The 19404-nt window shown below is 37.5% G+C and overlaps 3 protein-coding genes across 3 annotated transcripts; all 3 read right to left on the bottom strand.

The window, feature by feature from the left end:
* Positions 1 to 679: 679 nt before the first annotated feature.
* On the bottom strand, positions 680 to 1801 carry LOC102511416 (olfactory receptor 143). Its single transcript, XM_006174352.2, has one exon. The coding sequence runs from the start codon at positions 1604 to 1606 to the stop codon at positions 680 to 682; it is 927 nt and encodes a 308-aa protein (XP_006174414.1). The 5' UTR covers positions 1607 to 1801.
* A 7790-nt stretch (positions 1802 to 9591) lies between these two features.
* LOC102516390 (olfactory receptor 8B3) lies at positions 9592 to 10613 on the bottom strand. The gene has a single exon (XM_032472429.1). It carries the CDS (start codon positions 10596 to 10598, stop codon positions 9654 to 9656), a length of 945 nt encoding a protein of 314 aa, XP_032328320.1. The 5' UTR covers positions 10599 to 10613; the 3' UTR covers positions 9592 to 9653.
* A 7854-nt stretch (positions 10614 to 18467) lies between these two features.
* On the bottom strand, positions 18468 to 19404 carry LOC102519227 (olfactory receptor 8D2-like). The gene is given in 2 exon segments (XM_014567866.2): positions 18468 to 18857; positions 18859 to 19404. Coding segments are annotated over 2 exon segments (936 nt in total).

Raw genomic sequence — 19404 nt, 5'->3', positions numbered from 1 at the left:
TATCAGCTGACAAATACATTAAATAGAAGCATTTGTTACCGGTGAGGATTGAAAAAGGTAGGCGGAATAGTGTAGCTGATAAATTGTCAAGCATCCTCAAGAATAAAAGAAAGGACGTTGGTTCAACAAAGCATTCAATTCCTTTATACATGCATACTGAAAATCTAGAACAACAGCTAAGAGAGAACCCTAAAAGAGAGAATCCTAAGAGAATCCTGAAAAATTCTGGAAAATTTTCCAACTTTATCATGCCTACAATTTTTGTCATTCCTTCTCTGTTTTAAGCAGTTGTAGGTAATAAAACCCTTGTACCAGGAAAGGACTCAATGTAATAAAACCAAGTAAAGAACTTTTCAAATAGCATACCGTGCCATGGCTTACCTTGGATAGGAAAGACACACAAAAAAATATCAGGTAGTGTTATCCTTAGAAAGGTTATCATCCCATTGTCTCCCACTAGTGTGGGCTCACTTAGGGCTCAGGATGACCCTCAAGTCCAAGAATAAGCCCACAGAGTTACCTTATATGGCAAGAGAAGGAAAGACATTAGAGCAGAAATTCTGCCAAGAAGACTTTAGAAAGACAAATGTAGAGACTTAAAAAAAAAAAATAGGAAGAAGAGGAAAAAGTGGACAGGAAGAGAAGAAAAAGCCGGAAAAGGAGGCATAAATGGTTCTGTTCAGTTTGTAATTCTCTTCAGGGTTTTCTTCACAGCAATCTTGACATCTTTGTTCCTGAGGCTATAAATGAGAGGGTTCAGCATGGGCACCACATTGGTGTAAAACACTGAGAAAAATTTCCCCTGCCCTACAGACCCAGCAGATGATGGCTTGATGTAAGTGAGCAGCCCAAAACCATAGAAGAGACCAACTGTTATTATGTGGGAGCCACAGGTGCTAAAGGCTTTGGACCAACCTTTAACTGATGGTATATGAAGGATACTGAAAAGAATCAAAGCATAAGAAATAAAGATAATGAGGCTAGATACTATAATAACTGTGCCCACAACAACAGAAACCACAAGCTCGTTGATATAGGTGCTGCTACAGGACAGCTGGAGGAGGGGGAAGATGTCACACATGTAATGGTTGATGATGTTGGAATCACAAAAGATCAACCTGATCATACACCCTGTGTGGACCACGGCACCAGCAAACCCCATCACATATGAACCAGACATCAGCAGAGAACAGACCTGAGGGGACATGGTAATTGTGTACATCAGGGGCTTACAGATGGCCACGTAACGATCATAGGCCATGGCTGTCAAGACATAGCACTCAGAGTTGACAAAAAAGCAGAAGAAAAAGAGCTGAGTCATGCATCCTCTAAAGGAGATAATATTCCTCTCTGAAGTAAAGCTCATTAGCATTTTGGGGGTAAACACAAATGAGTAACAGAGATCAATAAAGGACAGGTTGAAGAGGAAGAAGTACATGGGGGTGTGAAGGTGCACGTTTAGACAAATTAGATTAATCAAGCTCAGATTGCCCAACACAGTGATCACGCAGTTCACCAAAAACAGGAAAAACAGGGGCAGTTGGAGTTCAGGTTGGTCTGTCAATCCCATAAGGATAAATTCGGTCACAGAGGAGTTATCTTCCATAGCCGTTCACTGCACAGTTGTGATCTGCAGGAACAGGGGTAGAATCTGACAGTAACAGTGGATCTTCCCTCTTTGTTTCCAGAGAGAGAGCTAGTTTATAAGCTCAGAGGTGCCTAAAGACACACAGCAAGGCATCCAGAAAGCAAGACTTAATTATGATTACCACCAGTGATTCCTCATTTTTCTCCTTTACCCTTACTCATGTTGTTTGCCTCTGTCTGGAAAGAATGCTGATAGACTCCCAGTGTCTGCACATCATCTCCTCTCTTCTCCTCAGCCTCTGTTAAGGATCAGGGCTAAAAAAATCAGTAAATAGGAGGTGTTCCAGAATCCTTGATTTACATAGTTTGGGGTTTGAAAGGAAATTAAGACAAAGGTGATTCAACCTTCACCTTCTTTTCCCTGGATGCCTCACTGCCCCTGAACCTTAATGCTCCTTCTCCCCTACAGTTCTGAGAGGGTCACAGTTTCTGGCAATGAAGGAGGCAAAGTCCATCAACATGGTCCTCCATCTTTGACCCACTAGAAGAGGTATGCTGGGGAAGAGGCCATACTTGAGAATTTGAAAATTTGCCAGAAGGTCCTCCACTTCCAAGGAGAAAAACCACCTTATATGAGCTCCAAAGCAATCTGTTGACTCAAATGAGACTCTATTCCATTTCAGGGAAAACTGATTAGAGGCACAGAAAATTATTCTCTCCCTCATGATTTCCTTTCACATTAAATGAGCCCACTGAGGGTAGAAGTTACTGAGTTTGTGTCACAGACCTAACATTCGATCCTTTGAGACACAATGTACTATTCAGCTCATAATTTCACAATAAGAATTCTTAATCCCCAATTCAGAGGAATGCATGCCTTCCTATGCACTTTCTTCATTATCTCCTAGAGTCTATGCAAGCTATAAAAAAAAAAGGTCTTTAGCATGATCATCTGCCTTGTCTAGCACTTTCCTAGAGCCTCTAGTATCGCATTAGTGAAAGAGTAAATCATAGGTTTAGCACTGTCCATGCTTGTGGATTTCACCTCTGAAAAGAGATGTTGTAGCAAAATGGTTAAGAAAGTGGGAGTGTTTATCTATTTTTTAAACATTTTTTTTGAGTTATAGTCATTTTACAATGTTGTGTCAAATTCCACTGTAGAGCACAATTTTTCAGTTATACATGAACATACATATATCCATTGTCACATTTTTTTTTCGCTGTGAGCTACCACAAGATCTTATATATATTTCCCTGTGCTATACAGTATAAAAAAATAGATAAACAACAAAGTACACACTATTCAATTTCTTATAATAACATATAATGGAAAAGAATCTGAAAAAAATGTATGTATGTATATGTATAACTGAACCACTTTGCTATACAACTGAAGCTAACATTTTAAATCAACTACACTTCAATAAATAATAAAATTTAAAAATAAATAAATAAAAGAATATATATGTATAACAATCACTATCCTGTACACCAGAAACTAACACAGCCCTGTGAATCATCTATATACTTCAATTAAAAAAATTAAAAATATTAAAAAAAAAGAAAGTGGGAGTGAGCTCCTCAAATCAGATTGAGTTTAAATCTGGACATTAAACTTCTTAATTGTGAGACTGTAGATAATCAAATAACTTATCTGATCCTTGTATGTATATATATATATATTTTTCTACTTATAAATCTATAAAATGAGGCTAGCAAAGGAGTTATCTCATAGGGTTGTTCTGAGGATTACAAAAAAGGAAAGTCACAGGCCAATAACTCTGATGAATATAGATGCAAAAATCCTCAACAAAACATTAGCAAACTGATTCCAAAAATATATAAAAACTATAACACACAATGATCAAGTTAAATTTATTCTACGGTTACAAGGATGGTTCAACATTCACAAATCAATTGTAAAAACCACATTAACAAAAGGAAGAATAAAAATCACATGATCATCTCAATAGACACAGAAGAAGCATTTGAGAAAATTCAACATCCAGTCATGATAAAAACTCTCAGCAAAGTGTGTATAGAAGGAACATATCTCAACAAAACAAAGGCCATTTAGTACAAATTCACATCTAACAACATACTCAAAGGTGAAAAAATGAAAACCTTTCCTCCAAATTCAAGAACAAGATGAAGGTACCCACTTTTGCAACTTCTATTTAACATGGTATTAGAAGTCCTAGCCACGGCAATCACACAAGGAACAGAAACAGAAGGTATCCAAATTGGAAGGGAAGAAGTAAAATTGTCACTATTTGCAAATAATACGATACTTCATATAGAAAACCCTAAAGTCTCCACCTCAAAACTATTAGAACTAATAAATGAATTCAGCAAGGTCACAGGATACATAAATAACCTACAGAAATCTGTTGTGCTTCCATTCACTAATAATGAACTCTCAGAAAAAGAGAGCAAAAAACAAATTCCATTTAAAATAGGTTCAAAAAGAATAAAATACATGGGAATAAACTTAACTAAGGATGTGAAAGACCTATCATCCGGAAACTATAGAATACTGATAAAAGAAATTACATACGATACAAAGAAATGGAACGCTATCCTGTGCTCATGGATTCAAAGGATTAATAGTATTAAAAGGGTCATTCTACCCAAAGAAATCTACAGATTTAATGCAATCCCTATCGAAATATCTGACATTTTTCACCTAACTAGATCAATTAATCCTAAAATTAATACAGAACCACAAAAGACCCCAAATTGCCAAAGCAATCTTGAGAAAAAAGAACAGTTAGAGGTATCACCATCCTTGATGTGGGCTTTGTCCGACAAAGACCCACCATGGAAGAGTGAATTACTCATGACTTTATCAAGTCAAGAGAGTGAGAGGGACCCAGAGACCAAATCTAACTCCCTGAGCCCCTTAGAAACCCTTGTATTTATTGAGACTAGTCAAATAAAGTATTAAGGTAAAGCATGTCATAGGAATGTGTAAGGGGTATGGTGTACATACAGGTATGTAGGTCAGCAGTTTTGTGAAAAACAGAAACATTAGTCTTAATCTACATGTTTAGGGAGTATACAATTGATAATGGAAACCAGGCAGGCAGAAAGACCCAATAAAGATCAAGATTTAACTAGGTAAGTGAAGAATGCCCTGCTGTTTTCAGCAAGGGCAAAAGGTAATGGTTTTCCAAGAAGCAGAAGCAGCCCTACAGCTAACAACCTACACCTAAGATAAGCTAGGCATTTCTGCATTGTAGCCCTACAACTTATTAACCAATGAGTGTGCTCCCACACTTGACTTCAGACTATACTACAAAGCTACAGTAATGAAAACAGTATGGGACTGGCACAAAAACAGACACATAGGTCAATGAAATAGAACTGAGAGCCCAAAAAAAAAACCCACACACTTATGGTCAACTAATCTACAACAAAGGAGGTAAAAATATACAATGAAGAAAAGACATTCATTTCAGCAAGTGATGCTAGGAAAACAGGACAGCTACATGTAAAACAATGGGATTATAATATTTCCTGACCGTATACAAAAATAAATTCAAAACGGATTAAAGACCAAAAGGGTAGACATGAAACCATAAAACACCACAAAGAAAACGTAGGTAGAACACTCTTTGACATAAATCATAGCAATATTTTTGCATCTGTCTCCTAAGGCAAAAGAAATAAAAGCAAACATAAATGAAATCTAATTAAATGTAAATCTTTGGCACAGCAAAGAAAATAATCAACAAAATGAAAAGACAATCTACAGAATGGGAGAAAATATTTGTAATGATATGACCAATAAGGAGATAATATCCAACATATATAAACAGCTCATACAACTCAACATTACAACAAACAAACAACCCAATTTAAAAATGGGAAGAACACCTAAATAGACATTTTTCTAAGGAATCCATGCAAATGACCAATAGGCACATAAAAAGATGCTCAACATCGCTAATCATCAGAGAAATGCAAATCAAAACAAAGAGATATCACCTCCCACCTGTCAGAATGGCTATCACTAAAAATCTACAAACAAAAAACATTGGAGAAGATGTGAAGAAAAGAGAACCCTTGTACACTGTTTTTGGAAATGTAAATTTGCTGCAGCCACAATGGAAAACAGTATGGAAATTCCTCAAAAAACTAAAAACAGATCTACAATATAATCCAGCATTTCCACTGCTGTGGGTATATCTGGGAAAAAAATGAAAACACTAATTGGAAAAGATACACGCACTCCAGTGTTCATAGCAGCACTATTTACAATTGCCAAGATATGGAAGCAACCCAAATGGCTATCAACAGATAAAGGATAAAGATATGATTGATTGATAGATAGATAGACAGACAGACATAGACAGGCAGAGGATAGACAGGTAGATAGATATAAAATGGAATATTACTTAACCATAAAAAAGATTAAAATTCTGCAATTTGCAGCAATGTGGATGGGCCTAGAGAATATTATGCTTAGTGAAATAAGTCAGAGAAAGACAAACACTGTATGATATCACTTCTATAGAGAATCTTACAAATGAAAACAAACGAATGTATATGCAAAACAGACACAGACTCACAGATACAGAAAACAAACTAGTAGCTGCTAAAGGGCAGAGGGAAGGTGGCAAGGACAAATTACATGTATGGGACTTAGAGATACAAACTACTGTGTGTAAAATAGATAAGCAACAAGGATATATTGTATAATACAGGGAATTATAGGCAGTATCTTCTAATAACTTTTAATGGAGTATAATCTGTAAAAATACTGAATCATTATGCTGTACACCTGAAACTAATTTAATACTGTAAATCAACTATGCATCAATTAAAAAAAAAGGGAGAGCAGAGTCTGGGCAATGAAACGAGGGAGGATAGTACAGCTGGTAAGGGAGTGCTGTCCAGCCGCTGACTATGTATCTAAGGGGGTGGAACAAGACAGGCATATTTCCATGTGCCTTTCGGCCATTTACACATGTTCCTCTCGGATGTTCTTTTAAATCACTTGCCAATATATGAAATGGTCCTTTTATCACTGAGATACACTTTAATTATTAAGTTGTTATATATTTTGGATACCTTTAAGATATATATATATTGCAAATATTCTTTCAGTCTGTGGCTTGTCTATGAATATTTTATGATAAACAGATGTTTTAATTTTAATAAAGTTTAATCTTCTTTTCCTATAGGGTTTAGTGCTTTCTAGAATATGCAAAAGATATCTCTGCCTACACCAACATACTTTTCTATAGCTTTCTTTTGAAACATCTATGTTTAAGTTTTGTGTCTATTGTTTTGATACATTTTAAATTAATTTTTGTATATGGCACTAGAGATCAAGTTTAATAGTTTTCTCAAGAACAGTTAGTATTTCCAGCATGAGTTTCTTAGATTTTTATTTCCCAATGGAGCTATTTATTAGTTGGGTAAAAAGCAATTAACTGTGTAAGTGAGGATCTTTTTCTGAATCTTCTCTTTTATCCATAATTTGTCTATTTTGTAGCAAAACCAATCGGTCTTGGTTATCTAAACAGTACAGTAAGCTTTAAAACCAGTAATACAAGTCCTCTGCGTCATTTAAAGTTCTCCAGAAGCAGATGCCAAGAAATAATTAGACTTGTAAGACTTTTATTGTAGCAAACGTCTGTGAAGGATAAAATAGGAGGGAGTGGGGGTCAGTGATAAAGGCCGTCAGACATGGATGAAAGTCTAACATCTAAGACAAGACAGAGAGAAGGAAGGACTGGGTAGAAAAATCTCAGACCACAGTGCAATTCTAAACAGTCTCAATAAGGATGATAGGAAGTCCCTAATGAAAACTGTCTGTTAGGAGACACCTGTGTTACCCAAGAATGGACCAGCTCCAATATGACCCACCGTGCTAAGCTACTGGTGGAGGACATCTTGGAGTAAGCATGAGCTCTGCCTGAACACTGTGGTGTAGCCAAAGCTGAACTGGCTACATGCTTTCAGGGACTGACGTCCCCACAGCTGGTTATCTTGAAGGGGAGCTAAGCAGCACATCAACAGCCTCCATAGTCCACCCCCCAAAAATAAATGATACTCTAAAGTTCATTTGATTTACTTGTTTACTATTGTTAGTGGCTATTATATTTCATTATTATTTATAAATGATGAAGTTTATTATTTATTATTATTGTTATTATTGTTGTTACTCAATAAGTTTTTCTTATCCTCTAAATACATCTGGCATTTTATATATACAAATGGGACAAGTACCGGAGACACAGGGAAATTAAAGAAAGCTGCATTACATGGATGCTCCTGGAGAATGTCATTCTAAGTGAAGTAAGCCAGAAAGAGAAAGAAAAATACCATATGAGATCGCTCATATGTGGAATCTAAAAAACAAACAAACAAAAACAAAGCATAAATACAGGACAGAAATAGACTCATAGACAGAGAATACAGACTTGTGGTTGCCAGGGGTGCGGAGGGTGGGAAGGGATAGACTGGGATTTCAAAATTGTAGAATAGATAAACAAGATTATACTGTATAGCACAGGGAAATTTACACAAAACGTTATGGTAACTAACAGAGAAAAAAATGTGACAATGAGTGTGTATATGTCCATGTATGACTGAAAAATTGTGCTGAACACTGGAATTTCACACAACATTGTAAAATGGATTATAAATCAATAAAAAATGTTAAAAAAAAAAAAAGAAAGCTGCATTACTTTAAATCTGTTTATTATCTTTGTGGTGAGGCAAGGTGCTGTGGTCAAATGCTGAAATCCTAACACCCAAAGGTGATGATATTAGCAGGTGGGGCCTTTAGGATGGACTTAAGCCATAAAGATGGAATCCTCATAAAAGGGATTAGTGCCTTATAAAAGACATTCCATAGAGATCTCCAGCCACAATGAGCACCATGGTGGCATACAATGAGAAAAGTGCAACACAGAAAAAGGCTCCCACATACTCATGCTGGTACCCTCATCTTAGACTTCTAACCTCCAGAACTGTGAGAGATAAATTTCTGTGTTTATAAGCCACTGCGTCTGTAGCATTTTGCTACAGCAGACCAAATGGACTGAGATATTGGTTTAAATAAGCTCATAAAACACTGCAAGGAATGTAGTTTATTATCATTAATATAAACCTTTTTATGATAAATCTTATTATAGAAGTAAAACAGTGTCTTACATGTTTCTCCTAGCTTGATGTGCAGTATTGTCCTTTAAGTGATAAATAAACTCTGCAGTAAGAACTACATGCTCTTTTTCAAAATATTTGATGTCATTTTAGATCGTAATCAATGCCAGTGTTATAATAAACCAACCTCTTACTGGGGTCATAAGGTGCATATGTATTATCCCTTTAATCATACTGTTAAGGCCATCTTTGGCAGTTAAAGGTGGAGCTACATGTATTTTCTTCGATATTAAATGAACTGGGCTGATAGAGGCTCTCAAAAACAGGTGGTTTATGGTATAGATTTTGCCATACCCAAAGGGAACAAAATATAAAAAGGACAAAATATAAAAGGACAAATATATTAAAAGGACAAAATATAAAAAGAAAACTGATAAGAAAAATAGAGCAGAAGGAAAAGACCAGGGGATTCGATTATACTTTAAGCTGTACAACAGTCTGTATTGAAGACATTGTATTGACTCCTCTTCCCTATATTGGTAACAGTATTGATAAGAATGAGAATGCTTATCAAGAAGTATTTGGCACTTCTGTGTTTTGGTAAGCAAGCTGTAATTTTAACTTTCTGTGATTTATGATTCACCATATTTGTCCAGATTAAGACTTACCCAGAAAATAGAAGTATGATAAAATGATTTTTTAAAAAGGTCAGCATATTGGTTCCTTTCATAAACACATCATTAGTTATTTAGTACACTGATGTAAGATGCAAGAGATGCAGAGGCCAAATACGAGACAAGATCAGCTACAAGGAAAATGTTAAGAGAAATCTATTTTACCACATATAATACAATATGTAGAAGCAACATGGTGATAAAGATTCTTCTTGAAAAACACCAATGAAATTAAATCATAAATTGAATTTCTTTACAATATTGCTGCTTCAATTAGGACATGCTTCTCCTCTGGATTTTAAACAGGGATTTCCTAAGTGCAACCTTGACACCCTTGTTCCTCAAACTGTAGATCAGGGGATTGAGCATGGGTCCCGTATGAGTATAGAAAACAGAAGAAACTTTTCCCTGCTCCATAGATCCAGGAGAAGAACATTTAAGATACATGAATGCTGCTGACCCATATAAAATAGAAAGAGCAATGACGTGGGAGCTACAGGTACTGAAGGCTTTCGATCTTCCTTGAGCAGATCTGATGTGAAGAATGCTAGTGAGGATGAAGATGTAAGAAACCAGGATGGTGACACTGGGTACCGCAATATTAATACTTACCACAATAAGAACTACTAACTCGTTGACATAAGTGCTGGTGCAAGAGAGCTGGAGGAGTGGGAGGATGTCACACAAGTAATGGTTGATGATATTAACATTGCAGAAGGTTAGTCTGAGCATGCACCCGGTGTGGGCAGAGGCTCCGGCAAATCCCATCACATATGCAGCCAGAGACAGCACCACACAGACCCGACGGGACATGGTGACCTTATACAGCAACGGATTACAGATGGCCACATAGCGATCATAGGCCATTGAGGTCAACATATAACATTCAGAGATGACAAAAAAGAGAAAGAAAAACAGCTGAGTCATGCACCCGACATAGGAGATGATATTCTTCATGGACACAAAGTTCATCAGCATCTTGGGGGTGAAAACAGATGAGTAACAGAGATCAACGAAGGACAAGTTGAAGAGGAAATAGTACATGGGGGTGTGGAGGTGAGAATTTAGACCAATAAGAATGATCAAGCCAAGATTGCCCACCAAGGTGACAATGTAGATCATCAGAAACAAGCAAAAGAGGGGTTGCTGGAGCTCTGGACGGTCTGTTAACCCGGCAAGAATAAATTCAGTCACTAAGGAGTCATTTCTAGCCAGCATTCTCAACTTCGGAAATCTGTGAGAACAGAAGACAACTCCATTAATAGGAACACAGCTCTGTCCTGACAAACTGTCTTTTATATAAGCGTTATGAGAAACAGACTCAGACTGGCAGAAATCACAGAAGTCCTCCTTTGCTTCATAGGGTCTGAAGGTACTGCCACACACACACCCCTCAGCACTGAAATCACTGCCTTTGGTTGCGTGAGCTGCGTGTTACAAAGAACTGCTCTATCTTTACCAGAAGACAGAGGGGCGGAGCCGACGAGGAACGAGCCTACCTGATGGTGAGCTTCAGGAGTGGGGATGCATCCCTGTCTCTCCCTCCTGTTCATCTGATCCCTCACTTCCTAGTTCCTGGTCATGTTTCCATTACCCTACGAGATAAACCTAAACCTATCCTGAAAGAAATACTGAAAGGTCTTCTCTAAATAAAAAGCAGGAATCTACAGAGCAGAGAAAACCACAATTGGAAATGCAGTAACTACAATAAACAGCAAGAGAATAAACATGAAGATGCAAAAGGGGACATCAGAATCAAAATGTGGGAGAGGGGAAGCAAGAAAATGGAGATTTTAAAATTCTTTTTAGCATTTTGAGCCTATATGATTACCAGCCTAAAGCAAATAAATATACTAATGGGTTAACATACTTGAAAAACAGGGTATCCATTACCCTTCTAGATACCTCAGTTCCCCTGTGATGACCTACAACAAAAGAAAGGACTTCTATGAGGCAGAGACCCATACACATACTTGCTGCCAGGAAGTCTCTCACAGTCTATAAGGTTTTCAGATGCTTAACTACAAGAATCCAGGAAGTCAATGATCAGTAACAGGTACTGAGGTGAACCCTTGGACCCTAAGCTTTGTACTTAATCGTACACTCCAGTGTTTCCTCACATTCTCCTCCTCCCTTCCATCCTAGCTGGACAGAGAATGAATAAAGGAAGGTGGGTGTGCTTTCCTTGGTTTTGTAGGACAGCATGGAAGAGAAACGTAATTAATTTAACTGCTGATTTAGTTAGTTGTTATGTTTGTGGAAATATGCCAAGCTGTACACTTATTACGTATGTCAACTTTTCTATATGTATATTTCAACTAAGAAATTCTTAGAAACTGATTTCTTCTTCTTCTGACGTTGCTATGTTCTGGGTTTGTCACTTGGAACTGCTACCGTTCTCCTGCTACCAGAATGAGGATGCAGCCAACACAGAGGGTGTGCTGAGAACAATGCAGGCAGTCGCGTCAGAGCTCCAGACTTCGGAGTTTCTTGTTTTTCAGTATCAATCCTTTCCCTCATTTTTCAGCAACAGAGAGAGACAAAAACAGACACTTGGCTAACTCACTCTGTTTGCACTGAGGAGACTCAGTCCTGGCCCTGTCGGCGTGTTTCACCTCCACTGTCCTGTCCTGGAAGAAGAACGGGCTTTGCAGATATCAAGGCTGAGCAGATGTAGTCACAGAGTCTTCTCCCTGTATTGGTAAAAGAATCATAGCCCAGATACCACGGTCTGAATCACAGCAGTCAGTCTATGGTTCAGATTAACTTTGTGGTTATAAATTTATTAAGAGACTATGAAGGGAAACCACAGACTTGGTATCTGAGCCACCGTGTCCCACAGCACATGGCATCTGCTAAAGGCTTATAATTCTTCTGGACCTGATTAGAAATTCAGGTGTAGCTGTCCCCCTAGGATCTTCCCCTCATGGTAAGCTTTTCAGGGAAGAGCAGAGGGTGCGCATTTACACTATAATTGTGACAGTAAATGTTAATTTTCCATCAGAGATTATATATCCCCCAGAGCATAGAAGAAAGGATTCTCTCTTGTCCCTCATAAAGATGCAAGTAATTAATGTCATTTAAAATTCACTAATTATAAGTCTAGGTTAACATTATTTTTAAGAATTTAAGTTCATAAATATATATGAACATTTCAGAAAAGTTTACTTATTATGGCCCTTTAAAATATTTGAGTCCCTTTTTTTTTCATGACTTTCATCTGCTTTATTTTTTTTTTAAACATTTTTTATTGATTTATAATCATTTTACAATGTTGTGTCAAATTCCAGTGTTCAGCACAATTTTTCAGTCATTCATGGACATATACACACTCATTGTCACATTTTTTTCTCTGTGAGTTATCATTACATTTTGTGTATATTTCCCTGTGCTATACAGTGTAATCTTGTTTATCTATTCTACAATTTTGAAATCCCAGTCTATCCCTTCCCACCCTCCACCCTCCTGGTAACCACAAGTCTGTATTCTCTGTCTGTGAGTCTATTTCTGTCCTTTATTTACGCTTTGTTTTTGTTTGTTTGTTTGTTTTTGTTTTTGTTTTTTAGATTCCACATATGAGCGATCTCATATGGTATTTTTCTTTCTCTTTCTGGCTTACTTCACTTAGAATGACATTCTCCAGGAGCATCCATGTTGCTGCAAATGGCATTATGTTGTCGGTTTTTATGGCTGAGTAGTAGTCCATTGTATAAATATACCACATCTTCTTTATCCAGTCACCTGTTGATGGACATTCAGGCTGTTTCCATGTTTTGGCTATTGTAAATAGTGCTGCTATGAACACTGGGCTGCAGGTGTCATCCTGAAGTAGATTTCCTTCTGGATACAAGCCCAGGAGTGGGATTCCTGGGTCATATGGTAAGTCTATTCCTAGTCTTTTGAGGAATCTCCACACTGTTTTCCATAGTGGCTGCACCAAACTGCATTCCCACCAGCAGTGCAGGAGGGTTCCCCTTTCTCCACAGCCTCTCCAGCATTTGTCATTTGTGGATTTTTGAACGACGGCCATTCTGACTGGTGTGAGGAGATACCTCATTGAGTCCCTTTAAATTATCAGTTTTTTTTGCAAATTTTATAGACATAAATCGAAGGATCTTTTTATTTGATTTCAGAGATGACTGCCTAATAAAACATTTACTGGTACAATAATTCCATGGAAATGGAATTACCTTGGGCTGTTCTGACGCTGTATTTGCTTTTAATAGATTAAAATCAAATCTATTAGAAAAATCAGTTAATCAGCTTCCATTACAAAGAAACATGACTTTATAATTTCCATGTATGTGTTAACTTATAATCACGCTTGTGAGAAGTCGAATTTTTAAAATTTTCAAATTATTTTAGATTCACAGGAAATTTCAAAACTTAGTGATAGAGTCCCTTAAAATCCACCCAGCCTCCTACCACGGTGACATGTTCTACAACCGCAGAACAGCAGCAACACCAGGAAACTGACATTTGTATAAGGTTAACAGGGTATGGGACTACGGATGTTATTCAGCATTAGGTAATTCTGCACGCAGCATGTGTTTGTGTTGTGTGTATGATCCTTTTAATGTGCTGTTGGATTGGTTTGTGCAAGAATTCCGTTGAGAATTTTTGCATCTATGTTTATCAGAGATACTGGCCTGTAGTTTTCAGTTCTCATAGTCTTTACCTGGCATTGTTGTGAAGGCAATTCTGGTTGTAACTGAGTTTGATGGTGTTCCCTTTCTTCAATTGTTGGAAGCATTTTAGAAGTTTTGGTCTTACTCTTGCTTAAATGTTTGGTACAATTCACAAGTGAACCTTTCTGGTTTCTGGTCCTGGGCTTTTCTTTGCTGGGAGAATTTTTGATTATTGATTCAATCTCCTGAATTGTTATTGGTCTGTTCAGATTTTTTATTTCTTCATACTTCAGTCTTGGTAGATTGTTTCCAGGAACTTACCTGTTTCTTCTAGATTATCCAATTTGTTTGTGCATAATTGTTCATAGTAGTCTTATGATCTTTGGTACTATTGTGGTATCAGCTGTAATGTTTCCTCTTCATCATATCATTACCGTCTTTGTTTCATGCTATAGCTGTTGAGTTAAAGTTTATTTTGTCTGATATAAGTATAGTTACTGTTATTGTTTTTTGGTTTCCACTTGTATAGACTATCTTTTTTCACACCCCCATTTTCAGTCAACATTGTAAACTGACTATAACTCAATAAAAAAATTATAATACAATATATTTAATATATATTAAACTGTCTCACAGAAATTAATATTGATGTTTAAATATGTGTATTATTATTGCTTTATTTGAATTTTTTAATCTAATAAATTTGGACAAGTTTAATGTGCTAATTTGCATTTACATTTCTTTTGCTATTTATCCACTGAATGATTTTTGGCTACTTTTTTTATGGGCTACCAGTCTTTTCAGTAGTAATTAAAAAGGAATCCATGTACTTTTGTTTTGGTCAGCTAAACTCCTTATGCTCTTCTCCACTGGTTCTGACTTTTCCTTGGGGAGTTAAGAGAATCATCCTAATAAGATTACTAATGAATATTTTAATCATAAAGTGGGTCTTCTGTCACTTTTCATAAGACTTACTTAGAATTTCTCAGTCATACTTTTTAATTTTGAATCTTTGTCATTTTTTATTCTATTTTTATTCATTACAGACTTGCTTTTTTCCTACACTGATTCGTATCTAGTTTTCTAAATTTCTAGTGTACATGAAAGAGGAATGAAACACTCCTTTCTCCTTCCTGATATTCCTCCCATGTGTAGGAATAAGTTACTCTGACACTCCACATCCTGCTTTACACCCTTATACATACCTCCAGGGAAGCTGGAGTGACTTATCTGATTGGTTAGTTTCAAAGGAGGAACTATTCCCTTTCTTTGCGAGAGTTAGCATATTTCCAGAAAGACTATATTCTTGGTTGGCTTTTTTCCTATACAGTACCACCTCTACTGGAAGAGACCTGCAGGAAGCTTTCTGTGATCATAGTAGAAAATCTGTCTAATTCTGAGCTTAGTATTAAGAAGTTCACTTGCCCCCAAATACACCTTTTCCAATAAGGATATAATAAAGATATTTTGGTCTTCACTTGACAGATTGTTAATTTACCTTCTCTATCAGTGCAGAACAAGAGCTTTATATTTTACTTCCTCAAACAACTGTACCTTGTGCATTGGACTAGGGTTACAAAGACTTTAACAAGAGAAATAGATTTAGGAGCAAAAATGCACCTAAGAGTACTGGGCTTCTGATGGGGAGACAGGGTTTTTACCTGAGTGGCATGAAGTGACATCTTTTTTGCAACGTTTTTATAGTTTAGCATAATTTTTAACTAACAGGATTCCAGCAGGTGGCTATGAGTCTAAAACTCTCACAATGTGGGATTTTAACCTCCAGAGGTGCATCATACTGTGGGTTTGTTCAAAGGTGAGTAATTTACGTGGGTGCACATTCACTTCTGCAGAGGCCACACTGCTAGTGCTGGGTCTTAACCAAAGGCGAATGCCTCAGCAGAAGTTAAGCTCCTTGAAAAACGGGAGCTAAGCGAGCCTCCACATAGCCATGCACCTATGGACCTTGGCAAATGTAGGCTGGGTAAGTTGGACCAACTTCGGCGAGGGCATGAGCAGACAGTGCTGCAGCTTAAACTTGGCATGTAGAGGAACCTTTTCCCAAGAAGGTAATGATTTGATTATGAGGAAAACAAAACCTTTATATATACACATATATTTTTTTTTTTTAAGAAAAGAGAGGGTAGAACAATCCTTCATTGTTTTTGCTCTATTTCCAGCCCTATATTCAAGAAATACTAGTTCTAAAATCAGTAGAGCAGATCGGCCAGGTTGCTGTAAACTGCGTTTGAGACCCAGACGTGAAACTGTGGTGAGCCTCACTGAATTACTGCGGCTTCTGCACAGGCTCAAGAACTAGTTCCCACCAGGGGCTCACTCAAATTGTCCGTGGATTTGTTAAATACATAAGCTCTGATCAGGACTTTAGATTTTTGTCTTCTACTATGGAGTGTCTCTTTAAATGGGTGGTAGATTTCATTAATGAGCAAATAAAAACGGGCAGAGGTCTTACTGTGAAAAGAATACTGTACCTTATTACACTAAGAAAGAGAAGTGGGTCAACTAAAATACTGCAAACCTAAAAGGTAAGAAGTAACTTACAGATATGGATTTGAAACACTCTTTCTAGGTAGCAAGTCTGTTTAGGAAATCACGTGATTTAAAAATGTTGCTTCAGTTTTATAATCATAGTAAGAACAGCAGAAAAAAGAAAAGAAAATAAAGTAGAACAAGTTAATTAAACTGAAGAGAGAGAGAGAGGGGAGAGGACAGACCACAAACCAATGTATTAGAAAATGGTAACTTAAAGGCCAGGAACCTAGATCCAGGACTCTAGTCACTGAAATATTAAAGCCACCGAAAAAAAGTTAATAACACATATTTCCCTTAAAGACTGAATGATCTAACCAAGAGAATGAATATATGAATGGATGTGTGATTTCAACTCCCTTAGTCATCATGGCCACAGTCCTCAGACTACCTAAGGAGCTAATGGTCCTTGAAAAGTGATATCCACTGAATAAATTACATTCAAATGGAAGCAGTCTAATCGTTAGAGTGCAAATGAGTTTTTTAGAATTTTTCTTATTCTAAACACTAAAATGCAGCTAATGCAGACAAGGTGGTCACATTCACTTTTTAAGTAGCTGTACTATTTACTTATAGTGACTCTACTGTCATCAAAAATTCTTAATTCTCTGCAGTTAACCAGTCTACCTCACACTTCATTTTTGCAGAAGTATGAATATTACACTATCCATGTACATTTTAATCTCATTAAATGTGTTCATCATTCCAGCCTCTAGAGGTCTTTGTGAAGAAACATGATTCTTTCATCCATTAAATTAACTCTTCTCACAACTTCACCTCATCTGCAAATCTGATTAAAACTTTTTTTGGTACTCTTCTTCACGTCACTGAACAAAGACAAAACTCCTAAATCACATAGCTTAATTCCCAGCTGCCTAAGGTATGCATCTCTAAGACAGAATCCTATACTTAAGAGTAGAGTAATCTGGACGTTATGCACTGATGGCTGGAATGATGATGTCCCAGGCCAAGGAACCACCAATGAAGTGTGTTTCTGTTCTCCAAGAGAGCTGGATTCCTGCACCAAAGGGAAATGGTGGATACAGGCAAATTCAAAGGATGATTAAAAACTAGGACTCATATTGAAGGTAGGAAAGAGCTATACATTCCAGGAGAAAAGAAACAGCATTGCTTTCCTTAAAATGATGACTCTAATACAAAATAAAAAGTAAGTTCAACTCCCCACGTTGGAGCCACACTCTACTAGACTTTGTACAGAAAAGCCATAGCCTAAGTGATGGCCTCCAAAGACAGGCAATGTGAGACTTCAGGTTAATTATTGTTCATCCTTACTGAATCTGATACGACTAGGCTAACGGGCATCTCTTACCCTCACCCTCACCCTCACCTCTCACCCTAAACCTAGTGCATCCATTCTCTCTGTCTCTCTCTCTCTCTCTCTCTCTCACCTACAAGTGGTCCTTCACTATAATTACTGCACCCCTCACAGCTCTGTTGTGATCTTGATAGTCTCAGTATCACAATATAATGGCTTTGGAAAAGAAAAAACCCTTCCCTTGGAAGTTTAAAGATACCTCTCTTCCTGCCCACCAGGATTTTGAATCAATTAACATCTCTTTTCAAACAGAACCTTAACTCGCTCTCTATTTATCAAGCACTTTCAAAATCTGTATCATCAAGATATTCTCTTGTTTGTTGTTCATTTGCCCTCCCTCTTCTGTCAAATCCTGTTCCTCTAATACATGTAAATTTTACAAAGATTATACTGACTTTCAGAAAATCTTACCATTTGATAATCTCCAAAAATGCCTCAAATATTTTCAAGTACAAAATATACATTTTGTAAATAATGATGAATTTTGTCTCTGGAAGAGAGAAGGAAATTACATGGAGCCCATGACAATTTTCCATCTGGTTCACTTTTTCTTCCTCCCTGTGAAAATCTTTGTCAGGATTGCAGCCTTTCCCCAACCACCCTCCTCAGTGCATTCTTCACATCCTTGTTCCTCAAGCTGTAAATCAAGGGATTCAGCATGGGGATCACCGTGGTGTAGAACACAGAGGACACTTTCTCCTGCTCCATATTATTGCCAGAAGGGGGCTTGAAATACATGAATGTTATAGACCCCAAAAAGATCCCCACAGCCACAAGGTGGGAGCTACAAGTGCCACAGGCTTTGGATCGTCCCTCAGCAGAGCGAATACGGAGGATACTAGAGAGGATGAACACATAAGAGATGAGTACAGCCAGTGTTGGTGCTAAGGTGTTAACTCCCCCAATGATAAACAACAGAATCTCATTAATGTGGGTGCTGGAGCAAGAGAAGGTCAACAAAGGGGAGAATATCACAAAAATAATGACTGACAGTATGAGACCCACAGAAGGACAACATTGACATCCGGGTGGTATGAACTGTGGCCCCAAACAACCCCAGTGAATACACCACAGCCGTCATCATGGAACAGACCCTGTGGGACATGATAACATTGTAAAGCAGTGGGCTACAGATCGCAACATAGCGGTCATATGCCATGGTAGTCAGAAGGTAGCCTTCTGCAATCACAAAAATAAGGAAGAAGTAAAGCTGAGTCATGCATCCCAGAAAGGAGACAATGTTCTTCTCTGACACAAAGTTCACCAGCATCTTTGGGGTAGTGACGGAGGAGTAACAGAGATCAATGAATGATAAATGACTGAGAAAATAATACATTGGGGAGTGAAGCTGAGAACTGTTGGCAATTAAGAGGATCATGCCCAGGTTCCCCACCACTGTGACCACATATATTCCCAGGAACAGGAGGAAGAGTGGCAACTGAAGCTCTGGGCGCTTTGTCAGTCCTTCAAGGATAAACCCAGGCACTGAGGAATAATTTAAAGTAGACAT

This window comes from Camelus ferus, chromosome 33, assembly GCF_009834535.1.
Source record: "Camelus ferus isolate YT-003-E chromosome 33, BCGSAC_Cfer_1.0, whole genome shotgun sequence".
NCBI lineage: Eukaryota > Metazoa > Chordata > Mammalia > Artiodactyla > Camelidae > Camelus > Camelus ferus.
This window is presented reverse-complemented; position numbering and strand designations above follow the sequence as displayed.